Below are 22,459 nucleotides of genomic sequence, written 5' to 3'. Positions count from 1 at the left end.
GACAGGTCACTATCCTTCTATCCTTCAGAGCTTCAAACCTCCTACAGAGAAGGAAATCATGGACATAATTATGTGCATGAAAGACTCAGCTGCTGGTCATGATGAGGTCAGATCTAACTTAATCATTAAAACTAGAAATTAAATTGTTAAGCCTTTGACCCACATTTTCACTAAATCTCTAGAAACTGGAATAATACCCAATGACCTTAAAATTGCCAAAGTAGTTCCTGTTCACAAAGCTGGAGACCATAGTGTATTTAGTAACTACCGCCCTATTTCTGTTCTCCCATGTTTCTCAAAGATTCTGGAGAAATTAGTCTTTAACAGAATGATCGAACATCTGCAGGACCATAACATACTGTACAAACACCAATATGGATTTAGGAAAAATCATTCTACAGAAATGGCTATTCTTCAATTAGTTGATAAAATTCATACTGCATTCAATAATAATGAATACGCTTTGGGAATTTTTCTCGACTTATCTAAAGCATTTGATACTGTTAACTATGATATTCTTCTTCAAAAGTTACTACACTATGGATTTGCTGGAATCACTCATACATGGTTTTTAAATTATATACCGTACATAACCGTCAACAATTTGTTATCATCAACGGTAAATCATCAGAGAGTGCAACCCTAAAATGTGGGGTCCCCCAGGGGTCTATACTAGGACCACTCTTATTTCTGATTTATATTAATGATTTGGCCGCAGCTTTGTCCTTCTTGTTTCCTGTACTTTTTGCAGATGATACTAATTTATTTATTTCACATACTGATTTTTCAGCTCTAATGGCAAAGGCTAATCACGATCTTGAAAATATTTCAACATGGTTTAAATTAAACAAATTATCACTGAACATAAGAAAATCAAATTTTATTATATTTACATCAAAAAATAAAAAGTATTGTAATTCTAACACAGTCTGTCTATAGGAGATGATCCAATTTCTCAGGTCACATCAACAACCTTCCTTGGTGTAATTATCCATGAAAGACTAAGCTGGACAAACCACATTAGCCATGTCTGTAAGAAAATATCAAAATCCATTGGCATTATTGGCAAATTCCGTAGTCTGGTTAATCAAAACTGTCTCCCAACTCTTTATTATAGTTTAATTTATCCATATCTTATATATTGCAATATCATTTGGGGAGCTACTTCTAATACACATCTTCACAAACTCCACATTTTGCAAAAAAGATTCTGCAGGATTGCCACATACAGTGATTGGTCTGCTCATTCTGCCCCTCTTTTTAAACAACTCAATATTTTACCAATCTTTAATTTAAATACATACCAAACCTGCAACTTTATTTTCAAAGTATTGTTCCAGCCAGTTTCATTTCCTTTGCCATGTAAAGACTTTTTCCAGTTCAACAGTGATGTGCACCACTTCAATACGAGACAGTCAAATCATTTACATCTCCCAAAGTTCCGTACTGGTCTGTGTCAGTTCTCCATCAGATACAGGGGGGCCCAGCTATGGAACACCTATACAGCAATCTCATCAAATTCTACTTCATTAAAACATTTCAAACATAAGTTTAGGACCCACTTAATTGACCAGATCACCTAATTATATTTCTTTGTATCATCTATTCTTTTCTCTAATCATGTAAATAACCAATGTTGTGTTTTTGTTTTGTTGTTTTGTTTATGTTTTATATACTGCATTCATGTTTTCTGGATATTCTATATCTCATGTACAATGTTTCATTTTAATTTATATAGGTAGAGGCCTCGTATAAGCCCCTTGGGCTTTTTTGCCTCAGCCTAGCACCTTACCCTTCTCATATTTATGTTCACTATGTTGTTTTTATACTGTGCTGAATAAATAAATACAAATACAAATACAAATACAAATTGTTAAAGACCATCCCTGTACTTAACAGTACGATGTACGATAACCTGCTAGCTGCTAGATAAAAGTCCACTTCAAAGTTCAGTGATATGCTCACTCTGAAGTGTCATGACAAGTCATTGCTCAGTATATTTTTTTAGCAAATCTTTGAATATATATTATGTTCTAAAGCAAACATTTTTAACTCAAATCTTTTTCTTCTGAGTGTCCCTGGAACAAAGTTTTTAGAGAATTTGTTTTGTTTTTCTCCACTCATCGCGCAGAGTTTCCACTCAGAGCCAGTCCAACCTGATGACGGTGTCCAACCTGGGCGTAGTGTTTGGGCCCACGCTCATGCGCTCCCAGGAGGAGACGGTGGCAGCCATGATGAACATCAAGTTCCAGAACATCGTAGTGGAAATACTTATCGAGAACTTTGACAAGGCGAGAGAGAGAGAGAGAGAGAGAGAGATTGTTTGTTCTTGTTTTCTTGTTAGTTTATGTATTTATTTTCCTAATGGGGGAAAACTAAGGATAATAGCCCTCAGCTCCCAATCTCTTTATTGAGACCGATAGTAACAGGCTTTTATATTTATTTATTTCTAAAGCAGTATTTTAGAGGCCATGTATTCCTTAGTTGAGAGATGGAGCAGGGACCCCCACTTCATACAGTATTTTGTGAGCTTGTAGATGTTTTTGTAGATGTGTCTTTCTGTGAATATTCCCCCTCATAGAATTTCTGTTTCCTTTATTTTCAGACATTTTCACAACAAAAAATGACAATTAACATTCCAATCACACAACACATTCAGACCCCCTGTAGTTTTAAAATAAATCTTCTCTTCTGGGTGTCCCTGGCACAAAACATTTTCAGATGGCCATGGCCACATGCATAATCAACTTGGGGGACCTTGACTGCACTCACTCTGGCTAAGCCTATCACCAGCTGTATTTTGCAACATTGAAGAAGTTCCTTAGCGTTGTTAATAAGCAGTTCTTCTCCTCGGACCCCCTTGCACATCCCAGGTGTTCCACCAGGCTCCGGACCCCAACGTGCCACTGCCCCAGCCCCAGTCTCGGCCCGGCATCCGCAGGAGTAGAGCCACCTGCCTCTCCTCAGGGCCCAGGAAGCCCCGCAGCCTCTACACCCCCACACTGTGTCTGGCTGATGCAGAAAGTGAGTACCAGAGCATGGCTGGGTGCGTGGCGCCCGGTTTCATAGCTGCGTTCAGTCCTGGATAGTTAAGAGTGCTGTGATACATATACAAAGACGAGAAGTTGCACAAACAGGGCAACATGAACGAAGTGAATGGCCGCCTGGTATCTTCGCCACCCAGCTGGAAAGATCCAATTGAAGCGACGTCCGCATCCCCCCGATTTCACCCAAAGTGTCCTGACAGCCGTTTGGTTTTATTCATCCAGTTCAAACTGAACTGACTCTGCCGGGAAAACCATATACAAACTCTTTGCAAAGATATAGGAACAAATGTTGCTGCTCATATAAATTATGTTAAATATATATTGAACCGAGCCGTTTTGGGTGAACGAGCAGGTACATTTGGTTACACTCCCAAAGTTAAATTACTTCGCAAACGGACTTTTTTTTGGCTAACCAAAGCTAACCAAAGTGAAGCGATTGGAGCGACTGGAAACAAATATATCCTCAGGTCTGAACGCAGCGTAACGGTATCTTACTGGAGGCTGTGAATAGATTTTGATTGATCAGTTTGCAAAAGTACAGAGGTACAGTTGTACAATACTGCTGAAAGCATAACACAAAAAGCCCTGAGGGCTTGTTTCCATTGTGGTCCTGTGTATTCAATTCATCAAGACAATATCATAGAAGAAATGATCAATACTAGGACCAGTAAAAGTATATTTACAGACATATAGGGTGTCTGACCCGTTAACTGAGACCATGCATTAACCAGGGCTGCCATATTTCAGAAAAGAAAGATATCTATCTATCTATCTATGCTCCTCAGACCCAGCCAGCCAGCCAGCAAGCCACACACATAGTGCTCAGACCCAGCCAGCCAGCAAGCCACACACATAGTGCTCAGACCCAGCCAGCCAGCAAGCCACACACATAGTACTCAGACCCAGCCAGCCAGCCAGCCACACACATAGTGCTCAGACCCAGCCAGCCAGCAAGCCACACACATAGTGCTCAGACCCAGCCAGCCAGCAAGCCACACACATAGTGCTCAGACCCAGCCAGCCAGCAAGCCACACACATAGTGCTCAGACCCAGCCAGCCACACACATAGCTCCGTAAGGGAGTGCACCACTCAAAAAAATCTTAAAAAAACTGAAGAGGCTACTGGAGATTGGAGAACCTGATTTGGACATGATCTGATGCATGACAATATGACAATGCCACATTCATTCACCCCATAATCTCAGTGGAAATTGGGGAATATGTCAGAAAACTGGAATGTGGGAAAATTCCTTATTTTTACATTTTCTTAGTTCAAACACATATGTGGGCTCTCTCTCTCTATGAACAGAAACAAGTCGCGATGCGGACCCTCCCCCTTCACTTCACTTCACACACACACACACACACACACACACACACACACACACACACACACACACACACACACACACACACACACACACACAACTTTGTCCCTATAATGTGCACGGGCTATGGCAGTTGGCACCGTTCCACTTCCTCATATCACGCAAGAGACGCCACACACCAGTATAGAAGAGAGATAGTCACAGGTCACTTACTCACTTGTTGTAACTTGTGGGGGCTATATTGTCTTCCATGAAAAATATTTCGAAGCTATGTTCAACTCCGCATGGCTCATTTCCATGCGTCACACAGTCAGGGACCCTGCTGACGTTTTTGGTCCACTGTTTACCCTCCTGCATATATCAGCGCTGCATGCAGATCGGCTATTTTACCGTTTGTGCGGAGCGTGCGTTATTACGCGGCGGAGCCGCAGAGAAAATTGTTATTTATCATTATAATGCGTGTGAAATGGCATGTGTGGCGTGGTGCGTGGTAAAGGGTTAAATTGCGTGACTGTCACACTCAAAGGGTGAGACATGGCAGCTCTGCATTAACTATTATATATAGGGTGTCTGACCCGTTAACTGAGACCATTAACTCATAAAACTAACAGCGTTTATACATTTTGCATTCCTTGCCAGCGAGAGACTGGACTTATCTTTCAAGACCAACATAATATTTTGTTCTATGATAGTATTATAATAATATAAACACCAATTATCTCAAAAGAAAGCCGAGAGTCTCTACTTTCATCAGTGGAAGAACTGTGTCACTGCAATGTTCCGGTCTTTATTTACTGGCAGCTGAATATAGCTTGTTTTCACAAAAACTAAACAGAAATCAGAGAATATGTAAATAAAAATGACAGTATTATCTTTCTTAAAAATGAGTTTTCATAGTGATTCCAACCATCATTATTTTTTAAAGTATACAGCATTGGTTCCAAGCCGGAACACGATTGATTGAATAAACATGCTTTCAGAATGCACGTGGCCCACTGATCTGACTACTTGACACGGCACAAGGTTGGGAACATCTGTTAGAGGCTGTTTAAACAGGCTTTAATAGGGTGTAATTCTCTAGACACTGTAAGCAGGTTTTAATGGTCAGTAGTTTTATACTAGCCTGGGTTCCAGCCTGAATTGCTGCATTCCGTCAATCTGTTTTGTCACTCGCTACCCAGTCTGGAAAGGGTCCTATCTCTACCCAGTCTGGAAAGGGTCCTATCTCTACCCAGTCTGGAAAGGGTCCTATCTCTACCCAGTCTGGAAAGGGTCCTATCTCTACCCAGTCTGGAAAGGGTCCTATCTCTACCCAGTCTGGAAAGGGTCCTATCTCTACCCAGTCTGGAAAGGGTCCTATCTCTACCCAGTCTGGAAAGGGTCCTATCTCTACCCAGTCTGGAAAGGGTCCTATCTCTACCCAGTCTGGAAAGGGTCCTATCTCTACCCAGTCTGGAAAGGGTCCTATCTCTACCCAGTCTGGAAAGGGTCCTATCTCTACCCAGTCTGGAAAGGGTCCTCTCTCTACCCAGTCTGGAAAGGGTCCTATCTCTACCCAGTCTGGAAAGGGTCCTCTCTCTACCCAGTCTGGAAAGGGTCCTCTCTCTACCCAGTCTGGAAAGGGTCCTAACTCTACCCAGTCTGGAAAGGGTCCTCTCTCTACCCAGTCTGGAAAGGGTCCTCTCTCTACCCAGTCTGGAAAGGGTCCTATCTCTACCCAGTCTGGAAAGGGTCCTATCTCTACCCAGTCTGGAAAGGGTCCTATCTCTACCCAGTCTGGAAAGGGTCCTATCTCTACCCAGTCTGGAAAGGGTCCTATCTCTACCCAGTCTGGAAAGGGTCCTATCTCTACCCAGTCTGGAAAGGGTCCTATCTCTACCCAGTCTGGAAAGGGTCCTATCTCTACCCAGTCTGGAAAGGGTCCTATCTCTACCCAGTCTGGAAAGGGTCCTATCTCTACCCAGTCTGGAAAGGGTCATATCTCTACCCAGTCTGGAAAGGGTCCTATCTCTACCCAGTCTGGAAAGGGTCCTATCTCTACCCAGTCTGGAAAGGGTCCTATCTCTACCCAGTCTGGAAAGGGTCCTCTCTCTACCCAGTCTGGAAAGGGTCCTATCTCTACCCAGTCTGGAAAGGGTCCAATCTCTACCCAGTCTGGAAAGGGTCCTATCTCTACCCAAAGGGTCCTATCTCTACCCAAAGGGTCCTATCTCTACCCAAAGGGTCCTATCTCTACCCAAAGGGTCCTATCTCTACCCAGTCTGGAAAGGGTCCTATCTCCAAGTTAGGCGGGACATGTAAACGGGTGAAATCGACCCATGGCTTCTGATTGGTCTGTGGCGCGGGTTTGAAAAAACCCCACATCATTCACTAAACTCACCCCACACAGCCGTCAGGGTTTTTGTACTACTGAATCTGACATACTGTAGCGAATACTGAATCAAATTATTGTTGACCTTTTACCGTAGGTTTTACGGTTTTGAGAAAAGACAGAGTGGCACTGGCTGATGACGTATCAGCAACAACGTGGATATATGTAACAGGTGACGTTATGAAATACGAGTGAGACTGAGTAGCAAAGTGACAAAAAAGATTCACAAAATGCAGGGATTCAGGCTGGAACCCAGGCTAGTTTTCTACTAGACACTAAACATGTTTGCACAGACACTGTGTAAGCAGGTTTTAATGGTCTAGTTTTCTGCTAGACACTGTAAGCAGGTTTTAATGGTCTGTAGTTTTCTGCTAGACACTGTAAGCAGGTTTTAATGGTCTGTAGTTTTCTGCTATACTGTAAGCAGGTTTTAATGGTCTGTAGTTTTCTGCTATACTGTAAGCAGGTTTTAATGGTCTGTAGTTTTCTGCTAGACACTGTAAGCAGGTTTTAACAAGGTGTTACGTATGAACCCACCTGACCCCTGCACAGGTGACGGGTTGAGCAGCAGTCCAGGCAGCACCCCCATGGGCAGCATGGAGTCCCTGTCCTCCCACTCCTCCGAACAGAACAGCTCGTCCAAGACATTGTTCTCCTCTGCCGCAGCCCATGTCTGGGACAGCAGCAGGCCCCCTGCGGTGGTACCCAGGGGCGCCGCTGTGTGTGTCAGCAGCCCCGAGTCCTGCAGTTCCCGGGAGGACGCGGCGGGCCGCACGGACGGAGAGTCGGAGGACGGCCTCAGCCTGTCGTGGGTCACTGGCGCTGCGATCGGGACGTCCCCCCAACCACCGCCCAAGAAAGCCCCTCACTGCCACTCGGACTTCAGGCCTGCGCAGCTAAACCGCTCTGCGGCCCCATCTCTGAGATCACTGCATGTCTCTGAAGGTAGGCCCCCCGTTTCAAATAGAGATGCAACGGTTCCTCAAACTAATCATAATGATATGCCCAATAATTCGGGCATGCTGTGATAGGCAAGCTCACAAAGTGAGCTTGTAGATCGTGAGCTTGGTAGAAATGTGGCACGAAGCGATTGTCAATTTTCTACTTTTGATGCTTTTGTGTGACACTGTAGTGTCAAGTACAAAAAAACACAGATTAATACTGGTGTAACCGGTGTAATCGGTCTCTCTCTCTGCGTTGTGTTGATTGGACAGACGGACCCAGAACTCTCTTTAGAAACCACGTTTTATTCTGACAAAGAACAACAACAGACACGTCTCCAAGTTAGTTCTCAGTAGTGCATAGTTGCATACTCCTCTCTCGTTCCAAGACGGAAGTACATAAGCTAAGAGCGACAGTACACAACAAATAATAAAACGTAACATACCTGACAAAGAAGAACAACAGACACGTCTCCACGTTAGTTCTCAGTAGTGCATACTCCTCTCTAAACAGAGTTAAACAAACACTGTATAAATCAATTTGCAAGTACAATTCTTATTATGTTATACAGAGAAGTCAACAAAGACACCCACCTCGTTCCAAGACGGAAGTACATAAGGAAGAGGTGGAGGTGTCGCAGGACATTTATACAGGGGGCAAAAGGTGGAGACTTAAAGGAGCTGTGACCTCTAATGCACTATGTGTTCCTATACACATGAACCATGGAGAATTAAGTCAGGTAGAAGCACTTATTTGAATCATATTTTGTGTAATTATATAATACTGTTACATTGGGACCAGGGGGGCAGTCAGCCAGATATTTCGTGAAGCCTCATTTGAAATCGGTAGTTCATATAATGGCCTGTTGTGGCGCTGGACTGGACCCAAAAAGCCCCATAGCTCCATAGAGGCCCATGTATTTTGGCCCAACTTCACCTAGACTGTATTACCTTAATAAACATGGTCATGAATACTTTCTTCTTCCAGTCACTAGTTTAAAGTCTCATTTCTAATGTCATAATATTCTTTTTGGAAAATTATTAATTAAAATAATGACCATAAAGTCGCGTATGTTCTGAGGGGCGTGGCTACCGTTACCGTCTATGATCGGGATTCCCCTCCCACTCAAGAGTCTTCTCCTCCCACTCGAGTCAAAATAAAAACCAACGGAGAAGAAGGGGGGAAGTCCCGCCTCGTTGTCTGGGCAGCCAATGGCCAGCTGGACCCAAACGGAGCCAGCCAATGGCCAGCTGGTCCAAAACGGATCTAGAAAGATGGCGATTTACATGCAAGGGATTTCAGGCTTCATTTTACGTTCATGTTAGACCCGGGGAACGCTTTGTCCATATTTTTTACAGTCTATGATTGGGACGCAGCTTTCCGCGCAACAGACCCATACGGGGAAAACAACTCAGACCCATAGTAGCCTACAGCTACTCTTGCGTCAGTCATATTACTTTATATTACTTTTCAACCGGGCCCCTTCCACCCGCAAAAAGAACACAATCTGTTTAGCCAGCTCCTTTTACAACTGAACCAATTCATTGGAATAAGAAGTCTCCAATCAGCCAAACTGGATAATTGCAGGATATAAAACAAAAATAGTCAACAGTCTCTCATCAGCCTTTTTATGCTGCATATTCCACATGGGATTCAACATCAACAATCTGAACTTTACACACATGGCTGCAGCATCTCAAAACGGACAGTATAATATTTTATACATAAATATAACAACAACGGGCAGCACTGTTTAATGCAATTTATTTATGCATCATTGCATGTATTGCAAGTATTTTTGTTGACAAAGTTGTAAATGTCAGCAGTATGTAGGCCTATATCCATAACATAAGCAAGCCGAAAGTAGCTGGCGTATCTGTGTATCGGATTGTGAAAATATATAATAATAATAATAATAATAATAATAATAATAATAAAATGTTTGAAAGACAGAACTAGAGTAATGTCTGCTAGCGTGATGCTTGCTCATTTTATGGATATACATACTGTTGACTTTTACAACTTTGTCATGAGTAATTCAACAAAACAAAACGCATATTAAACACACACAATTACATTGCATTAAAGATTAAACAGTGCTGCCTCCGGGCAGGTCTTTGCACAACCGCTCCGGACCATGATGGATCTAAATGAGGCCGAGGGATGGGTTAACCTCTCGTCTACAACAATACACCCAGCGACGAGCCAATTCTTCAGATAGTCTCCATTTATGTCCTGGCGGATCAAATCCAATCTGTTTTGCTTGCACGGGGGGGGGGGGGGCTCTGTGTTTCTGGTGCGTCTTTAAACAGATGCTTCAACACGTTTAGACAAATTTTTGCACACGCAAAGTACAACCAACATTAATATACTTCAAGATTCAAGGTTCAAGGTTAGCTTTATTGTCCCTTGCGGGAAATTGGTTTGCAGCCAGATCATAGTAAAATACACACAAAATACATACAACAACAACATTCAATGCAAGACTAAGAACAGGGCACTAGAGACAGAGAATTCATGACATACAGTAGTAGCAAAGTCAGCAAAAGTGCATTAGTGGGCAGTAAGTGCAAAGGGGCAAGAATAAAGTGCTATTTGCTGTTCAGCAGTTGAATAGCAGCTGGGACAAATGATAATTTGAACCGATTAGTCTTTGTGGCGGGCACCCTCAGCCGACGACCTGAGGGCAACAGTTCAAACTCAGATCGAAGTGGGTGATCCGATACCTCCAGGAGGGAGGAGGTTCTCTTAAGCATCTGCCTCTTGTACTCTATAATTTGGGCTTGGGTTCTCCCAGAAATCTTACTGGCCACTTTGACGAGGCTGCTGAGCCTGTTCTTGTTTGCTAGGGTCAGATTTCCGTACCAGGCAACCATACAAAACATAAGAACAGATTCAATAAAACTCCTATAAAAAAGAGTTTATAGATAGATTACAGAGATTACAGATGAGAACGCATTTTCCTCAGAAAAAAAAGACGCTGCTGGACTTTTTTTGAAGTAGAGGCAACATGAGAATCAAAGGAGAGTTTGTTGTCCAGAACGACACCCAAGTATTTGTAGCTCTCTACAACTTCAATTTCTGTGCCCTTAATAAGTGTAGGAGCAGGACTGGGAGGAGTCCGTCTAAAGCTGATGATCATGTCTTTAGTTTTGGTCACATTTAGCTGTAAAAATGACTTGTCACACCAGGATATGAAATCATCGACAACTGGCCCATGCTGTACTTCATTATCTTCAAGAAGGCTAACAATTACAGAGTCATCAGCAAATTTGACAATATACCTGTTAGGGTGATGGCTACAACAGTCGTTGGTATACAGAATATACAGTAATGAAGAGAGACAACAGCCTTGGGGAGAACCAGTGGAGGAGAGCAGCAGAGAAGACATGACCTCATTTACCCTCACACACTGAGACCTAACAGTTAGGAAGTCTAAGATCCAGCCAACAAGGTTAAGATCCAGTTTAAAATAACTGATTAGCTTCTGGGCTAGGAGATGTGGCTGGATCGTGTTAAAAGCAGAGGAAAAATCAACAAACAACAATCTGGCCTGTGTTTTTTTCCCCTCAAGGTGGCGGTACAGGAAATGCAGTAGGGTGATAGTGGCATCATCTACACCTCTTCCAGACCTGTATGCAAACTGCAGGGGATCTAGAGATTTCTCCACCTGCTTTAGGATATTATCTTTGACTAGCTTTTCCAAACATTTCATTACTAATGAAGTCAAAGCAACAGGCCTTGGCATCTTTGACAGACAAGAATGCAAAATAATACCGATACATTTCTCTGTCATGGTCTGTGTCTGTCTCTGTTGTTTTTTGGAAGTGAAGCGAGTCTGAGACCCCAGACGCATACGCTAAGTCATAACTGTGTGCATACAAGTAAGACGCAAACGCGGGAAGCGAACGCAGCTCGTGTGTGTGTGTGTGTGTGTGTGTGTGTGTGTGTGTGTGTGTGTGTGTGTGTGTGTGTGTGTGTGCTACAGCTGCGCCCTCTGGTGGTGGGCGGGTGGTGTAACAGCGGGACAGACACACACACACACATACACAGACATTCAGCCCTTGCTGTCATAGTAAGTGGCTCACTGCGTTCGCAAACACTGCTCTCATAACAGTGAGTTGACAGCGTTTTTAAATAATGTATTTTTTATCTCTGATTCGTTCCTGTGGAATTCCATGCTCTCAGATACACATTTGAACATTAATGAAAACAATATGCAAACTGAATGAAGTCAAATAAATTATACTACAGCATCACAGCTACTGCACATAAAGTGGCATAAATATTTGTTTTAAATAAATGGTGTGCATTTGTCATTTCCAATTTACCCCAGAAAATGTTACTGAAATCATTAAGGATCAAATTAGGGTGAGACATTAGAATAATGACATGGCTTAACTGAATACACGCTGAGAATAACCCAGTACAATATAACGTTTATGTTGGGCAGAGACCTCTTACCTCCATATCCTTATTGTGTTTTCATAAATGAACGCCCTACTTGAGCATACTACTACAGCGTCACACCAAAGCATCAGAAGTAGCAGAGACAAATCATGGTCTCTATTAATCATGGTCTCTATGCTGCCTCCCCCTGGTCAGCCGGGGCGCCTGATGGAGGGGAAATTAACTGGTTGAAATAACGTGTTCATTCCATGCACTAGGTCCTGCCGGGGAAACCCCTGTCAGGTGATAAGACGCTCCTTAACTCCTCATGCATCGAAGGAAGCATGAGCTCAGTTCGGGGCTGTCCCTAGGTTGGCAGAGGGAGTAGCACCCAGGATTACAGTTTAGTCATTGGCACCGAAAAATATAATCCACCCGTCAGAGACGATAAATCAGTGTATTATACACCGTCAAATCCGGAGTGTCTCTCAAGAGTCTGGATTTTGTTAAAGAGCTGTGTTTATCGGATTAGGCCCTTGCAGATTGGTGCTTTCTTCAGAAAAGTGGTGGAAAAAACAGCGAGTTCCCAGCTCCATTATTTGTTTTTGAGGGATATTTTATGATAACAATGTTTCTTTTTTTTGTGAAAAGTCATACTGAAATATTAAAGAAGAGACTTATAGACTTATATTTAGATTTTTTATGGAATATTTTACATTGGTAACTTCAAATATAACACTAAACATACATTTTGTCACACCATCACTATACACACGTATAGTGATGGTTTGACAAAATGTATGTTTAGTGTTCTAGGGTTAATATTGATTTCATTACAACTCCCTCAAGGTCGTCGGAGCTACTGTGGATCGCTCCAGAGCCTGTCGACGCCAGAACCTAAGGAGAGCGTTGTCAGCAAGTCTCCAGGTCGCCCGGAACTACCGCCCAAGCAAGTGACCCGCCAGAAGGTGGACGGCTCCTGTAGCAACGGCTACCAAAGACCCGGCTCAGTGTAATGAACCTCCGCAATGATAACTGTTACTGACACCACTAGTGCAGCCATTAACCCAACCTGTGGGCTAGGGGCCACTACACACAGCACAGAGTCCATTATAACTGTAGCCATGGACTAAAGTTCTCAGTCGCTGTGGGAGAATCAATATTACTAAAACTATATTCTCCTTTCATACGGTTTCACAAATCACACATTATCGTACTTGGTCATACAAACTGTTATAGTCGTGACATTTTATTTTGATTTAATCCATGTGTACAGGTAGCTATGTCTGTACTGGTGTCGTTCTCTTTGTGGTGTCGTCGTGTGTACTGTGTAGGGGTCCTCAACATGCCGGGTTGTGATGGACATTTTCCTCAAACTACATTTTGGCCACGGACATAACAAAATTACTAGTCACTAATATTACCATAAATACTAAATGTATAGTCCAGGAGACACGGTGGAGAACACATGCAGTGTTTTTAAAGAGGGAGAGTACCGGTAGTTAGCAGGGTATTGTATTAAGATGAAGGTGAAGGCTTATATGGACAATTTGTAACCCAATTTAATTTCCATGGCCATCTCTGCAATTTTGTCTACTTTCTACTTCACCTTCTTCACTCCCTATATTGAAGCGATTCAAGTGATTGCTTTGAACTAGTTACTAGACAATAGGAGACGGTGGGAAGAATTGTCACATTGACATCATCCACCGGTCATTATAATAATTTTCGAACAGACAGGGCTGAGACAGATTTTTCCAGGCCCAGTCATATAGGCATGTTCTTTATCGGCCACTGTTTGGTTCAAGGCAGTGGATTTTCTGTGTGTACTGTACCCCATGTCGGTTGTTCTCAAAGTGGGGTCTGGGGACCCCCTCAGGGGTCCTTGAGTTCAGCTCAATTGCTCAACCCACGGAGGAGATATGTGTTCAGACATATGAAGGATATGTGTTATGAATCTGTAGTAGGATAGTAGGATGTTCGTTCCATTGATCTAAGCCAGAACTAGCAGATCAGGGGGTGGCTAAAGGCTGCCTTGTGAAGTGGTCAGAGGGGTGGACCGCGGATGCTTTCAAGATTGTTCAAGTAGACCCTGACTGGGCGACTATATAAATGCACCATTTACCATTTGAGGTATGAATCGCCACAGCAACTACTACATACAGTTGTCTGTGCATGTGTACAATTTAACCTGCCACGACCCCTGTTCCCACATAGTAGGGCTACAATGCAAGTACATATCATACAGGTTGATGACTTGTTTATTGGTTAGGGGGAAATAAATGAAATATAATGCAGTAGTTTGGTTAAATGTTTAACCACTCTATTCTCCATCTACATAGCCACTCTGCAAGCTCACTAGAATAGTGTCTGTGTCGTTCAGAAACCTCATACACATGGTTTCTGCCCGACAGAGATGAAATGCATGCTGGGAGTGGGTTACTTTTTACTCTTCTTCCATTTCTGTCCCTCTTTCAGCCGCTGCCTTTCTCTCCCCCGCTCATTTCTAACTCTCTCTCTCTCTCTCTCTCTCTCTCACACATCTTAATGTCTGTTTCTTTCCATCCTCTCCACTCCGAGTAATTTGTCTGTCTACTGGGCAGAGAAAGGAGAGAGAGAGAGGTGTACCATATGTGTGTGAGAGATCAGACTTGAGTATGTGCACTGAAGATTTATGCCCTTTTCTTTCCCTGTCGGTGGGAGAGCAGGATTTAATTACGCTCTCCCTGCTGCAGGGTTGATGTGACCCAGCCACGGCCCCATGGCGCCCATTCTCTCTGGACAAACAGATTGTTTGACTTGGCGTGCGCGGGAGAAGCCAATCACATGACCCCCGACCGGCTCTGGTCGTTACCTTGTATAGCAGCCCCACACATCAGCCTGGTGATGGTGCGATTATACGTACTCTCCCCGTGAGTGCAGTCTCTTTATAGCTCTGTATAACACCCTGGTGCTACTGCTATTATACATGTACCACCACAATGAGTGTAGTTGAGTAGGGTGCTCACGGTAAAGTGCAGTGAATGTACTCAGCCCCAGTATTCAAGTCAAAGTATACAGTAGATCAGTAGGTCAAACCCGGTAAATAACTTTTTCATCAGAAGAGACTAGAAGTGGTGGTTGGAAAAGCCTTGATTCCTCCTCGCCGCTATTAGGATCACTTTTGCACACGCGCACACACACACACACACACACACACACACACACACACACACACTTGCTTGTGGTTGTCCATCGTGTCCGATGATGACCATCTTCTCCTATTTGTGAGTCTTCTGGTGGCTGTATAGTCCGATCCTGGCTCCACAGTCAAGGTTGCAGACCGGGCATATACTGTACAATATACATATACTGGGAGGAACAGGGTTGGCTTTGCACGCTTTGCTGCACGGTGTTGTGTGCGCTGGCTTTCCATATACTGCACTCCCTGTGCGGAGCGAGAACGCCAGAGGTCGCGACAGGAAGCGAGTTTGATCTGGCCTCTCTTCAGTGTGGTCTTAATTTGGTCTTTGAACCGCTTCTTGAAAGTTGAAAGTTGCTCCGGCAAATGTGTGATTTAGTGCTTATCAGGGTGTGTGTGTGGGGGACAGACAGACAGACAGACAATAGCTTCCTTTTCACCGCCGTCAATCTTGTCTGCTTATTATAAGTGACTTTTGGTTTGTGGTGTTCGGTGGAGTTGCTTTCATTTCAAGCACCCCCAAATTAATATGTATTTGTCCACGGACTTCCATCTAAACATATTTTGTGCCAGGCAGGGACCTATCTGTTCCAGACTCCAGTGTTGTTAAAATTTCCAATTTGTGTTATGCAAGCCCGCGATACGTTGTGAGCTTGTAGATTGGCTATTAAAGTTCCTCATGTGGCCTAGTAGCTAGTTAGTGAAGCCAGGTCTGCCCACAATGATGCATCAGGCCGGAGTGGCACGCTCCTCCTCTCTCCTCCACTAATGTTTCCCATACAGTGGCTCTGGACCCATGATTGGTCTCGTGGACCGATTTTTATGGGTTGCAAGAAAATATCCCCTTTTTATTAGTTTCCAACATGAAGAAGAGAAAGAAATGTATATAATATTTCAAAAGATTTTTTTTTTTTTTAAGATTTTTTTTTTTTTGCGGCTTACGCCTTTTATTGATTTTTGAAGGGACAGACAGTAGGCTGACAGGAAACGGGAGAGAGATGGGGGGATGACATGCAGTAAAGGCCGTGTCGGGTCCGGGAGTCGAACCCGCGGCACACTGCGACTGGATTACCAGTCCGGTGCCCAGACCGTTACGCTACGGCCTGGGCCATTTCAAAAGATTTTAAGACAAAGATAAATCACAACTTTTCACCAATTAAAAACATTTTTCGAAAGTATTTCAAAAATGAAATAAACAGAATCTGATGATTTCATATATAAATGTAAATGTTTTACATACAGTACGTTTACAAGCTCTTATCGCGCCACGTTATGAGGTTATAGATCTGTTACTTTCACTAGTTAACTAACTAACAAACTAGTGATCTATTTCTCTTTTGGGTCTTCAGTTAAAAATGGTGGTTGAATGAAAGTGATTCAATTTGTCACGATCTGTCATTGATTGTATGATGCCAGGAGCATGGATTATGCTCGTCACCACAACGGTCTTCAGTCATTTTCACAAGATTAAAGAGTATTAGAATAGAGCACAGCAAAGTCCTGACAAAATGCCCGCTAGCCCAGGCCAGGGACACAGAAGTATTTTATCCATTGAAAATCCAATAAGAACTGTGTTCCAGAAATAAACAAACCACAATGGCGATTCTGTCTGTTATGTCATTATGATATTGAGTTACATTTTTATAACGTCATGTTTAAAAAATAAAAATAAGATTAGTACTCTTTCACTGTCAGCTAATACTTCATGTCCATCCATAATGGCTAGGCTTTTCTTTTTCTTTTTTGTAAGTTATGACATGATCTAAGATTTTTCTATGGGTCACCACATTGTAAATGGTTGTTCAGAAGCATCTTCCAGGTAATCCTTATGGTCTCGTGTGCAATTCCTTGGTTGGCTGCTGTATGTAGAACAGCAGGAACATAGTTTATAGTGATTAACACAATTCGCCATAATGTGCTAATTGTTTTGAGTGTGGAGGATTCCTTTCAGACTGTTTCATATGTTGTATGTTATGGTCACATTCATTTTAAATTAATAGGCTTTCTACTGGTTCTGCCGAGTGAATGCATTTCCGGTTGCATTTCTGGACCAGATATAGAAAGATGGGCATTTCTGGACCAGATATAGAAAGATGGGCATTTCTGGACCAGATACAGAACGATGGGCATTTCTGGACCAGATACAGAACGATGGGCATTTCTGGACCAGATTCAGAACGATGGGCATTTCTGGACCAGATACAGAACGATGGGCATTTCTGGACCAGATACAGAACGATGGGCATTTCTGGACCAGATATAGAAAGATGGGGCCTTTCGCTGTAAAATAGGCTTAATTTACAGTCTGTAGAAACCAATGCTGACACTATCCATTGAGGGGCCCAATGCATGGCTTTCGGAGATTGTGTCATATGGAGCCCTTATGACGTAAATCGTTTGCCAGCCAAGTCTATGGACTTTACTGTTTGTTAATGGCACTAAATGACGACGTCATCATGTCATCATGTGGCCGATATACAGAGGGCCACATGATGGGCAAGACAAAAGTCAAGACGGAAAAGTGAGGACGCAAATTGTGATTGGCCAGAATGAGATGATGTATGATTATAATGGCTTGTAATGGCATAGTCATTTCACACGGGTGTGATTTTGACATTCTACAAAGATAGTGCTGTGAACTGCATGCATGTTCTGCCATTGTCCATCTGCCATTTTTTAATATCAAATTATGCTATGTGCGATGCTATTTTAACTACTTTTGCTGGGGACCCCCTGTAACCCCCGCCCCAGACCCCACTTTGATAACCAATGATCTAGACTTCCTAAAATATGTTTAAGGTCGACGTACTGATGACCATAGACCAGACCCGACATGCTTTCCCCTGAAATGTGTCGTGGGAAAGTGTGGAAATCAGATCCCGGGGGGGCAGATGTTGATGTCTGTCTGTCTTTATAAGGTCAAGTGAAATTCACCATGTTTTATTTTTTTATTTCAGGGTCGCTGCGCGAGCATTACTCTTCGAAAGTCCCTCGTCATCGCAGGCCCCTCGAGTGGGAAGGTAGACCATCTTAAGATGCATGCACGGCTTGAGCCGAACTAATTGATGTCAGAGTGTTCGACGTTCAAGTCTTCGATCAAAGCCATTACAAAACAATCTCTTGTGTGTTCTTGTGTTCATAAGGGATGCCAAGGCCATGTACTCCTGCAAACCCGACCACAGCCACGAGCTCAGCTTTCCACAGGGGGCACACTTCTCAAATGGTGAGTCTACAGTATGCCCAGTGGTTCTAGGACACTTTCAAATAGCAGATCTACAAGCTCGCAGCGTGGTCTGAAGTGACATGCTGTGAGCTTGTATATTGCTAGTTTTGAATAGCCAACGTATAAATGGATAAAGTGGTTAAAATGAGTATGATGTATTACACATTTAGCTGGAGACCCCGGAACCCACCTTGAGAACCAATGCAGTAGCCTACTGTCCTTTTGAATTTTTACGCAGCTTAAAACCCTTTGGCCGCCAGGATTAAATAATAATTCGCGCCAGGATTTCCCCCGTTCAACCCTTGTTTTGAAGAGCCAAAACCCACGACCGGATGTTACAAAATGTTACTACTACTGTGTGGGTTGTCGCATCCACTCCCGGTCCTGCGATCAGCGACAAGAAAGCCTTAACGCAGCGTCGGCTATGGGCCGTGGTAATAAACCTTGTTTTGACCAGAAATGCCACCTGGGAGTCTGGGACAAGGAATTGGAGATACTGTACAGGCGATTGAAAGAAACAGATGGAGTGGGCGCAGGGGTGCTCCAGTGTTGTTGATAACACCAGCTAGCAACTCAATGCTAATGTGAGTAGCATTACGACTTGATCGATCAAAAGCACTATAAAAGACCAATTACAGTAGCTTATTGGCGCTAATTAACACAGATCTACAACAATGGCAGGAAGCGTGTTAATTGTAAATCACCAGATTTGACCGCATGCATCATTAATGCAGTGTTTATGATTCAAAACCATTGTGCTACATGTTAAAACAGCAATGCACACGTGTGGCTTTTGAGCTTCATGCGATACCACATGTCAACCAGTAGGGGTCCTACACATACCTGCAGGATACAACAGTTGTGTTAGTTGTATTGTGTTGACGGTTGTTTTATTGACAAATTATACTCATACTCAATACTCATGCACAATATATTCTACCATTCAGTTTGGTCAAATCAATGTTCAATGTGGGATCTTACCCCTGTATTACAATAAAAAACCACCACTAAATCTAATGAAAACGAATCTAAACCAAAGCCCTTTCAAAATATAAAAACTAAACCAAACTAATAATGAAACCCACCACAAAATTATGAAAAAATAAAACTAACTGTCGATAAACACAAAGTCAAAAGGGAATGCAAACTAAAAGCTCCACTGTCTGTCGTCGTCGATGAAACGGGAAACAGATGCTGCCTGATTTATTGCAGCTTACTGTAGCACGTTGTCAAACACTGCATAAAAGTCACATCCTTGGCAAACACAATGCTGCAGGGCCTGATGGCTTGATAGCATTTCTCTCGGGGGAAATCGTATGACCTTGTACGGTTTCCATGAGCGTAGCTGCCATGTGCCAAGCGGGTCAGCGTAACCTTAGTGATGGTGATGGGAAGCACTGACTGTTCCCTGGCATAAGCAGCCAGCAGTCAAGCCCTGCAAACGTCAACAAACACTCCCGAAACGTTTAGAGTGCAGGCAGAAACATTTCTCCTGAATCGCCACACTCGGGTGCAAAGTCAAACCTTTTGACTTTTGACTGTGGCCCTCATTCCTTTTTTGTTATTACCTAGAACACTGGCTCACAAAAAAACCCAATCCCATTTAGTTTTCTTACATACAAAATATCAATAAATAAATTATGTGTATGTATATACAGTACACATACATAATTATACAAACAAACAAATCTAAGAAATTCCATTAATAATTATTTTTATAATAATTAAGCCGATCTACAAGCTCCACAATTCGGCGCGAAGCGACACGTTGTGCGCTTGTAGACCTGCTATTTACACTAGGTTGTGTCTCGACCTGAAAGGTTTGGGAGTCACTGAACTAGAAGAAACGATAAATGTTTTCCAATCTGTTAGTTAATACAATAAACATATACAGTTAGGGTGGTTGTATTTTGTGTCTCTGCTCTTCTACATCGTGTCAAAGGTCATGTCTCCCCTGTGAGACACATGCAGGATCTGACCTGATGGTCAAGATTCAATTTATCCCCTGGGCAAGCAGGCAGGCTCTATTAGCTCAATGGTAAAATGTCAGCACTGTCATGTCAGGAAGCGACGTGGCTGTTGGCCTCTCTCTAATTTAATTCTCCTTAATGAGTTTTGTTTAATTGGCATCTTTCGATAAGATGCCAATTAAACATGTTTGGGGTTGATGGTTTTAATGTGATTTCTTTGCCAATTGGACTGGAGTCTAAGAAATGATGAGGCTCTTGTTGGATGTGTGAGTCAGAGACAAGAGAGTGCATCGCTTAACCCATTCTGACCGGGCACCCATTTTGGTGTCAGCATCATGTTATGCTTTAGCTATTGAAAAATAGCAGATCTACAAGCTCATATCGCGCCACCGAGTGGCGCGATACGAGCTTGTAGGTCTGCTATTTTTTTTAAATCGAAGAGCGACTGACATTTTTAGAATCTGATCTCAGGTCAGAATGGGTTCATCAGACCAGTGTGTGTCCGGCGGAAACCTCGTATGAATCTGATCTCAGGTCAGAATGGGTTAAATCACTGGTTCTCAACGTGGGGTTCAGGGACCATTGGAGTTCCAGAAATGTTAACTTTACTGGTCTGTAAATCTGAGATTGAGGTTCCAGTATTTATTTCTGGGACCCAAATCTGCACTATAACATCTTGTTACTAACAACTTATAATATATACATATAGGAAAGTATCTATTTTGAAGACTATATATATATATATATATATATAGTCTTCAAAATAGTATTTATACTGTACTGTACTGTAGTATTTATACTGTACTTTTGTAGGATATTCTAGCAAACCCCTGATGACTGTTAGTTATTCCACCCTATTTATTCTATTGTTTTTGGTATTGATATCTATTTCAGTAGTACTCAAAAATGCGAGTGAATGATCTACAGGTATTTGACCCAATATGAGTGCCAAATTACAGTCAACCATTTCTTCATGTGTAGGCAAAATACATTCTGTTTTGACTGTGTGTGTGTGTGTGTGTGTGTGTGTGTGTGTGTGTGTGTGTGTGTGTGTGTGTGTGTGTGTGTGTGTGTGTGTGTGTGTGTGTGTGTGTGTGCAGTCTACCCTTCTATTGAACCTGGCTGGCTACAAGCAACCTACGAGGGGAGAACAGGTTTAATCCCTGAGAATTATGTCGTCTTCCTCTAAAAAGCTACGCTAGTAATACAAAAAGTTTAACTTGGCAACTTTCTTTCATGGTATCCATGGAAAACGATAATCCTTGATGCGAGCGACTGCGAAACAATTTTGCTGTAGTGTTCATTTGAAGTTGAAATGTTTTTCTTTGTTACTGTTTTTAGCAGATAGTTTTATCCGACTAAAGAAATTGCTGTAATAAACTATCATTTTATGCATGTTTATGATCACCCACTCGCACTGTTGCTTCTCAACCCTTTCAGGCCACGACAACCCCAAAATAATGTTATGTTTGCATTACATTTAGTTTGACTCAGTTCCCACAGATACATTTTGTGAAAATTGTAGATCCACAAGCTCACCACGCCTCGCCTTCCGAGCTTGTAGATCGTCGTATTTAAAAAAAGATTGCGTCTTTCTTATATTATTTGACAATGGAGCGCCAAAGTCCTGACGTCACTCGCTCATCCCTCTCTAAAATCGTCAAAAATAAACAAATTGTCTCTGTGAAATTGTCGGTGAGGTGGCTCTGTATCGTTTACAACAGTCAGTCATATTTCATACAGTCTGTTTCTAGCGAAAATGTAACTAATTTGGCAGCCGTAACATTAGCGTTTTCTCGCAGTCAGTTGATTCTTCATATCCATATGAGGGAAACGGCCGGGATGATGTTTATTTTTCAAATACAGTTCTTATATGAGGCGATCTACATGAACCAGTGGACTTAGCGCTCTTTACCTTTATCTTAGCGATAACATTTATGCTGTTTGATCACCGTTAACCACCTTCAACTTTCTTCTTCAAAAATTCGAAATATGAAATTTGATACA

The 22,459-nt window shown here is 42.6% G+C and overlaps 1 protein-coding gene across 2 annotated transcripts in view; it reads left to right on the top strand.

Moving 5' to 3' along the window:
* Window positions 1-21,869, top strand: part of arhgap42b (Rho GTPase activating protein 42b) — a 151,104-nt gene extending 129,235 nt beyond the window's left edge. For both annotated transcript variants that reach the window (XM_083773472.1, XM_083773471.1), the window contains 7 exons: window positions 2,132-2,291; window positions 2,874-3,024; window positions 7,300-7,692; window positions 12,928-13,090; window positions 18,217-18,279; window positions 18,403-18,482; window positions 21,553-21,869. In XM_083773472.1, coding sequence (XP_083629598.1) covers window positions 2,132-2,291; window positions 2,874-3,024; window positions 7,300-7,692; window positions 12,928-13,090; window positions 18,217-18,279; window positions 18,403-18,482; window positions 21,553-21,641 — 1,099 coding nt within the window. In that variant the 3' untranslated portion in view covers window positions 21,642-21,869. The remainder of the gene's footprint in view (window positions 1-2,131; window positions 2,292-2,873; window positions 3,025-7,299; window positions 7,693-12,927; window positions 13,091-18,216; window positions 18,280-18,402; window positions 18,483-21,552) is intronic.
* The last annotated feature ends 590 nt before the right edge of the window (window positions 21,870-22,459 follow it).

Source organism: Protomyctophum parallelum (genome assembly GCF_964188405.1).
Source record: "Protomyctophum parallelum genome assembly, chromosome: 9".
Taxonomy (NCBI): domain Eukaryota; kingdom Metazoa; phylum Chordata; class Actinopteri; order Myctophiformes; family Myctophidae; genus Protomyctophum; species Protomyctophum parallelum.
The sequence above is the reverse complement of the archived record's forward strand: the minus strand, read 5'-3'. Positions and strand labels throughout refer to the sequence as shown.